Source organism: Raphanus sativus, chromosome 6, assembly GCF_000801105.2.
Source record: "Raphanus sativus cultivar WK10039 chromosome 6, ASM80110v3, whole genome shotgun sequence".
Taxonomy (NCBI): Eukaryota; Viridiplantae; Streptophyta; class Magnoliopsida; order Brassicales; family Brassicaceae; genus Raphanus; species Raphanus sativus.
Window position 1 is genome coordinate 38401679 of NC_079516.1, and position 8512 is coordinate 38410190.

Here is an 8512-nt window from a genome sequence, read left to right on the forward strand (position 1 = left end):
AGAAAATACGGAAAATCTTGATAATAAATACATTGTTTTATGTGTTTAACTATTTCATACTTCTTCCGTTTTAGAAAGATTAATATTCTAGAAAATAATGTGTTTCAAAAATATACATTTTTAACCTTTTCAGTGTATTATTTAATGAAAAATTGTTAACTTCAAAATAATTAATGGTGTTTATTGGATTTTTATTGATCAAAAGTTATGGAAAATTGTTATTCACAAAAACATTAATACATTTACTATCAAAATTTAATATATTTTCTTAATATATGTGAAACATCTAGAATATATATCTTTTTGAAACAGATGTAGTATGATTTTTAACCAATCAAATTTCAATAAACACAATTAATATTTTAAAAAATTTATAATTTGCTATTATTACATATATAGAAAATGTAAAATATAGATTTTTTAGAAATATTTTTTTTTTCTAAAATATGAATCATTCTGAAACATCAGATGGAGTATTTAATAATGATAAATGAAACAAATTCATTGGCTTTAAATTTGCTATAACCGGCCACGTTAACTTGAGACTCTTTTTTCCTCGGTCTTAGATGATGTTGTCTCCATCTATATAACTCTCTCTGCCTAACACTCCTCATAACTCTCTCTCTCTGCTTTCTGCTATGACTGCTGACGTAAGCTATCTCACACACGGACACTAAGTAGGTACAACGACGATCGGATGACGGTAAAGGATTCCTCCGGACCGAGATCGTCAGTGGCGCTCATGACTCGTGTTCTCCTCGGAACCGCCGGTTGTGGAGGAGGAGATGATCATTCTCTGGAGCTTGACCTTGACCTGCAAGTCCCCAACGGCTGGGAAAAGCGTCTCGACCTGAAGGTTCGTTGCTTCGCTTTCTCTATAATTTTTTTTCTTTGAGAAAATTTTGAGAAAAAGTAAAACGCTCTCTGAACGTTTCAGTTGCAACGGATGAGAGGAAAAAAAACATTGAATGTTTGTGTTGTAGTTATTGTAATAATCAATCTGACATCTATTGGTTTTTGTATGACGTCAGTCAGGGAAAGTGTATCTTCAACAATGCAACTCAACGAGCTCCTCTACTCATCTCCGTTGTTCAGACCAATCCTGTAACGCCCCGACCGCCCACGGCTAATGGGCCACCCACGCCCGCTCTCTCGGCCCGTGGGCCCCGTCCCATCCGACGGTCGGTCGTTAATTTTTCCAAAGGCTCGAAATCATTGTCTACTAACCCTGCAATCACCACCCGACCTTTCCCCGTGCTTTGGCCTCACTCGCACGCTATCGCGAATCACTTCCCGATAGGTCACCCATCCTTCCACTACTCCAGCTCAAGCACGCTTAACTCTGGAGTTCTTTCAGAATGTGTTCCGGAAAAGGTAAGTCAACTTTGGTGACATAGGTAGCCAAATCAATTCTCTTAAGCCTTTTCACATATCACAACTCGGGATGTTACAATTCACCCCCTCTCAAAGAACGCAACGCCCTCGTTGCGCCCCACGACAGGTCTCAAGACGCCTCTCAGGTCAGAACTGAGACAGCTAACCAGCTCTGATACCACTTATAACGCCCCGACCCGCCCACGGCTAATGGGGTCACCCACGCCCGCTCTCTCGGCCCGTGGGCCCCATCCCATCCGACGGTCGGTCGTTAATTTTCCAAGGCTCGAAATCATTATTTACTGACCCTGCAATCACCACCCGACCTTTCCCCGTGCTTTGGCCTCACTCACACGCTATCGCGAATCACTTCCCGATAGGTCACCCATCCTTCCACTACTCCAGCTCAAGCACGCTTAACTCTGGAGTTCTTTCAGGATGTGTTCCAGAAAAGGTAAGTCAACTTTGGTGACATAGGTAGCCAAATCAATTCTCTTAAGCCTTTCCGTATATCCTTTCCCTAAACCAGGCTCTGATACCACTTATAACGCCCCGACCCGCCCACGGCTAATGGGTCACCCACGCCCGCTCTCTCGGCCCGTGGGCCCCATCCCATCCGACGGTCGGTCGTTAATTTTCCAAGGCTCGAAATCATTATTTACTGACCCTGCAATCACCACCCGACCTTTCCCCGTGCTTTGGCCTCACTCACACGCTATCGCGAATCACTTCCCGATAGGTCACCCATCCTTCCACTACTCCAGCTCAAGCACGCTTAACTCTGGAGTTCTTTCAGGATGTGTTCCAGAAAAGGTAAGTCAACTTTGGTGACATAGGTAGCCAAATCAATTCTCTTAAGCCTTTCCGTATATCACAACTCGGGATGTTACAATTCACCCTCTCTCAAAGAACGCAACGCCCTCGTTGCGCCCCACGACAGGTCTCAAGACGCCTCTCAGGTCAGAACTGAGACGGCTAACCAGCTCTGATACCACTTATAACGCCCCGACCCGCCCACGGCTAATGGGCCACCCACGCCCGCTCTCTCGGCCCGTGGGCCCCATCCCATCCGACGGTCGGTCGTTAATTTTTCAATGCTCGAAATCATTATTTACTGACCCTGCAATCACCACCCGACCTTTCCCCGTGCTTTGGCCTCACTCACACGCTATCGCGAATCACTTCCCGATAGGTCACCCATCCTTCCACTACTCCAGCTCAAGCACGCTTAACTCTGGAGTTGTGATTGGTGAAGGCTTAAGAGAATTGATGTACGGAAAGGATCAATTGGTGACAGCTTGTCTTTATTGTGACAACCCGTCCCGTGGAACCACCTGCCCATAGACCCAAGCTCACAGCGCTGCAGCGCACCGACCCCAAACCCCTCCATTATGAGATCTCACTATCTCCATAATTAGGTTGTTGGTGAGGTTCGAACCCCCGACCTCACCCTTTAACAGCATTCCACAAGACAAGCTGTCACCAATTGACCTGCAGATCAATTGGTGACAGCTTGTCTTGTGGAATGCTGTTAAAGGGTGAGGTCGGGGGTTCGAACCTCACCAACAACCTAATTATGGAGATAGTGAGATCTCATAATGGAGGGGTTGGGTCGGTGCGCTGCAGCGCTGTGAGCTTGGGTCTATGGGCAGGTGGTTCCACGGGACGGGTTGTCACAATAAAAGTCGACTTTTTATTGTGACAACCCGTCCCGTGGAACCACCTGCCCATAGACCCAAGCTCACAGCGCTGCAGCGCACCGACCCCAACCCCTCCATTATGAGTTCTCACTAACTCCATAATTAGGTTGTTGGTGAGGTTCGAACCCCCGACCTCACCCTTTAACAGCATTCCCACAGGACAAGCTGTCACCAATTGATCTGCAGGTCAATTGGTGACAGCTTGTCCTGTGGGAATGCTGTTAAAGGGTGAGGTCGGGGGTTCGAACCTCACCAACAACCTAATTATGGAGTTAGTGAGAACTCATAATGGAGGGGTTGGGGTCGGTGCGCTGCAGCGCTGTGAGCTTGGGTCTATGGGCAGGTGGTTCCACGGGACGGGTTGTCACAATAAAAGTCGACTTTTATTGTGACAACCCGTCCCGTGGAACCACCTGCCCATAGACCCAAGCTCACAGCGCTGCAGCGCACCGACCCCAACCCCTCCATTATGAGATCTCACTATCTCCATAATTAGGTTGTTGGTGAGGTTCGAACCCCCGACCTCAACCCTTTAACAGCATTCCACAAGACAAGCTGTCACCAATTGATCTGCAGGTCAATTGGTGACAGCTTGTCTTGTGGAATGCTGTTAAAGGGTGAGGTCGGGGGTTCGAACCTCACCAACAACCTAATTATGGAGATAGTGAGATCTCATAATGGAGGGGTTGGGGTCGGTGCGCTGCAGCGCTGTGAGCTTGGGTCTATGGGCAGGTGGTTCCACGGGACGGGTGTCACAATAAGCCCCGACCCGCCCACGGCTAATGGGCCACCCACGCCCGCTCTCTCGGCCCGTGGGCCCCATCCCATCCGACGGTCGGTCGTTAATTTTTCAATGCTCGAAATCATTATTTACTGACCCTGCAATCACCACCCGACCTTTCCCCGTGCTTTGGCCTCACTCACACGCTATCGCGAATCACTTCCCGATAGGTCACCCATCCTTCCACTACTCCAGCTCAAGCACGCTTAACTCTGGAGTTCTTTCAGGATGTGTTCCGGAAAAGGTAAGTCAACTTTGGTGATATAGGTAGCCAAATCAATTCTCTTAGCCTTTTCACATATCACAACTCGGGATGTTACAATTCACCCCCTCTCAAAGAACGCAACGTCCTCGTTGCGCCCCACGACAGGTCTCAAGACGCCTCTCTGGTCAGAACTGAGACAGCTAACCAGCTCTGATACCACTTGTAAACGCCCCGACCGCCCACGGCTAATGGGCCACCCACGCCCGCTCTCTCGGCCCGTGGGCCCCGTCCCATCCGACGGTCGGTCGTTAATTTTTCCAAAGGCTCGAAATCATTGTCTACTAACCCTGCAATCACCACCCGACCTTTCCCCGTGCTTTGGCCTCACTCGCACGCTATCGCGAATCACTTCCCGATAGGTCACCCATCCTTCCACTACTCCAGCTCAAGCACGCTTAACTCTGGAGTTCTTTCAGAATGTGTTCCGGAAAAGGTAAGTCAACTTTGGTGACATAGGTAGCCAAATCAATTCTCTTAAGCCTTTTCACATATCACAACTCGGGATGTTACAAATCCAACCAAACAGTTCCAAGGTTTCAGGATTTAAATTTTCCGCCGGTCTCAAATAAATCTCCGGCGAGACCATTGTTAAGCCTCTTCGACGACACAAGTCTTGAACTCAAGCTAGTCCCTTCATCATCATCACCTTTTTCTTCTTCTCTCTCTTTACCATCGTCAAGTTCGAGTTTCCAGAGTGTTTGGACACTCGACAAGGTGAAGTCAGCTCTGGAGAGAGCGGGGAAAGATTCAACCGGGGTGATAAAGAAACGTAAATTGCCAGAAGACGGCGTTTGCGATTTAACGGCAGCAGTGTCGTGTCCGGTGGCGGTTGGATGTCCAGGGTGTTTATCGTATGTATTGGTGATGAAGAACAATCCGAAGTGCCCGAGGTGTCACTCGTTTGTTCCTTTGCCTGCCATGAAAAAACCTAAAATTGATCTCAACATATCTATTTGATATTTTTAATTGTAGGTTCAAGTTCTGTAAATCATAGGTAAATTAAGGGCTTAATTGATAATAAAAAGGATGTTAATAAAAAGGCTCTGTTGATCTTGTTTAAAGTCACTCTAAGAGTATATCTAAAAGAAACTCTGTAACTTAAAATACTCCCTCTGTTTTTTAAAGATACATGTTTTAGGATTTTCACACTTATTAAGAAAACATATTAAAACTTAGTTATTAATGCATAGTTTTTTGTAATTTTATATTTCCTATATTTTTAAACCAATAGAATTTTAAAAAATACAATTAATGTTTTTGAAACACACAATTTTTCATTATTAGTTGACAAAATATGCTTTGAAAATATAAAAAATACATTTTTTTGAAACAAAATTTTTTTCTAAAAAATAGATCTTTAAAAAACAGAGGGAGTACATAGTTTTTTGCTCTAATTTTTTTTTTAAAAAATTCAAATTTAGAATTTCGAAAAATGCAACTTCACGAATCAAAACTTCAAATTTGAAGTTTCATCTTTTATTTGTATTCTCGTCCTTACAATTAATTATAAATCACATTTATGATTATTAAATATTTTTTGTTTGTCATTTTAATTTTTAAATTTTTCATATATCATAATTATTTCAGATTTTTTAAATTCAAGTTTTCCAGATAAAATTAAATTAAAAATAAAATAAAATTTATATCATTTAAAACTAGAATTAGAAAACAAGAATATTACAAAATGAACTTAATAAAAAACTTTTTAAAAGGTATATGAAGACAAAAATTATTACACACATTTAAATATTACAACATTAATATTAAATATGCTCTTGAACCTCCAAAATCTCTAAAATATTATTCAAACAAATTTTTTGTATCCGAAAAATGGAGCATTACAGAAATAATTTTAGGAAATAATGTGGTACTTTTCTTGTATTTAATATTTAATTATGTATTTATATTTATAATTTATAGTGTAGTGTAATGAAAGATTTTATTAATTAATATTGATGTAATATGTTTTATATATGTTCTAGTAATTTATAAAAAAAATATGGATCTACATTAATTATGAAGAATACAGTAAGAAGCATAGAATGAATTACAAATAATTCTGAAATTAATTTTGAAGCTTTATTTTTGTAGAAAAACACATTGGAACTTCAAGTATAGAGTTTTTCAAACTCTTAGATGCTCTAAAGAGGTACGAAAATTTTAAATCTGTTTGGTCAATATGTTTTATTATATATAATCTAGCTGCAGTCAATATTATGTTATTTTTGTTGGATAACTGTACTCCTGTTTATTCCGCATCTTTAATAAACATAAAAGTTATTAACTTAATGTGTTTATTTTTGTCAAAGGAATGGCCCAAAGTCATGTGTTAGTTCGAAGTTAGTTGAAGATGTATACGTTTACTTCTTTTAGTTCATCGCAACCGACTATTGAAATATTAAGTCCACTTTTTGGTGATGGAGTAATAATTAAGGAAACCATATGATATACGAAATTAATTAATACTCCGTACTACAACCACTTTTTAATCAGTGTATTTTGTTTCCAGTGAAGAAGTTAAGTGGAGTATGACGCGTTTACTGTAGGCGTAACTGACAAATAAATGCGAATTTAAGTGGAACGACGAGTCATTAAAGTTTCGCTGACCTTATTTTGCTTCATTCCATAGGCAAACGAAGCATGTCCATGCATGCACGCACAGTCACACACATACATTTACATATAAATACATTTATTTCATTCTGTCTTTATTTGTGAGGAGAGTCGTTTTCAAAAATGTAAGTTATCTTCATTAGAGCTGGCCAAAAAATTTGAATCCAAAGAACCGAACTGAACCCGATCTAAATAAATAGCACCAAACTCAAACCGAAATTAATTAAATATCCGAACAGGTTCAAAATTTTGGTATTTAAAAAATCGAAACCGAACACGATCCGAACCGAAGTATTTCAGGTACCCGAATGTATCCGAAATAGATTTATATAACTAAATATATTAATTATTTTTAGAAATAATGTATAGTAAAAACATCCAAAATATATAAGATACTTTTAAGTTTTCCAAAATACTTGAAAAATATGTTTAAAATAGCAAAAGTATACTTTAAAAAACCAAAATACTTAAATATCTATTGATTTTCTATCTAAATATTAAAAGAAAATCAATTTATATGTTAAGTTTAGGTATTTTGACATATGTTTTTCAAATTTATATGTAATATATATAATTTTGTTATAGATTTAAAAAACTTTAAAGTATATAATGAATTTTAAAATTTTAAAAATAACTTAAATAGATTATCCGAACCCGAACCGAACCCACAAAGATCCGAACCGAAATTTAGAAATATCCGAATGGAGCTGAAATCTTTGACCCCGAAAATCCTAAACCCGAATAGATCCGAATCGAACCCGAATGAGTACCCGAACGCTCACCCCTAATCTTCATCACACTGCAGAAGTCTATGAGAAATCAAGTAATATTCTGAAAATAACTGTATCCATAAAGTAGATCGTAAGAAATTATATAGAGCGACTACTTTATTACTTTGAGCAGGGACGTAAAGTAATTGAATATCTCGTATAATAACAATTTATTTTAATACATTCCGGACGGAATACAGTGTTCATAAGACTTTTTTTCCTGATATACTTTTTAGCTGATTTGTCACTTTCGGAAAACATGCTTAATACTACAGATTGGACTTGTTACCATACTGTCAGAAGTAAATTTAAAATATCTTCAGACTAATATCAGAAAATAGACTGATCATTTGTTATACAGTCCACAATATTAACCACTTTGACCGAAACTCAAGCCCATACTGACCAAATATTAATAATTTAGTTTTTGGAGAAAATCGAAACCGAAACTAATATAGGTACACACCAAACCTAAAAAAAAAGACCACTAAACTACTACTACTTGGTTTGTTTATACGTTGGTATTTGTCTTTATCAAATTATTAAAAACTCCAATGTATTTATTGAGCCAGCAATTTTTTTTGAAGATTACAGCAATATCTAAACCAAAGAAGCAGTTCTCTTTTAGTTGGATACTGACTTCTCATAAATTAAATACCAAGTTATCAACTAGCGTATTTAAACATTGTTTCTTTTTGAGTTATTTTATTGTTGTATCCTTACGAAAATACTTGTTTCCTATCTACTGATCGTTTGAGGTCTAAAAGCTACTGGAATTTCTCGTTAAGACGCCATAGTGATTAAATGTAACTTAGGACTGGACATTTTATCCGTTAAATTCGATTCATTATTTGTTGCTATTCGATCCGAAAATTCAGGATATCCGTAAGCTTTCGAAGCAAAATAAATATTAAAATTCAATATTCATTAAAATCGAAGCAAATCACAAATATTAAAAATTTGGGAAGCAAATATCAGATCCGATCCGTCAATATATAAATACAAGTAT

At 39.1% G+C, this 8512-nt stretch overlaps 1 protein-coding gene across 1 annotated transcript; it reads left to right on the forward strand.

The window, feature by feature from the left end:
• Nucleotides 1-534: 534 nt before the first annotated feature.
• On the forward strand, nucleotides 535-5244 carry LOC108839268 (uncharacterized). The gene is made up of 3 exons (XM_056988788.1): nucleotides 535-856; nucleotides 1032-1098; nucleotides 4632-5244. The coding sequence occupies exons 1-3, from the start codon at nucleotides 698-700 to the stop codon at nucleotides 5075-5077; spliced, it is 672 nt and encodes a 223-aa protein (XP_056844768.1). The 5' UTR covers nucleotides 535-697; the 3' UTR covers nucleotides 5078-5244.
• The last annotated feature ends 3268 nt before the right edge of the window (nucleotides 5245-8512 follow it).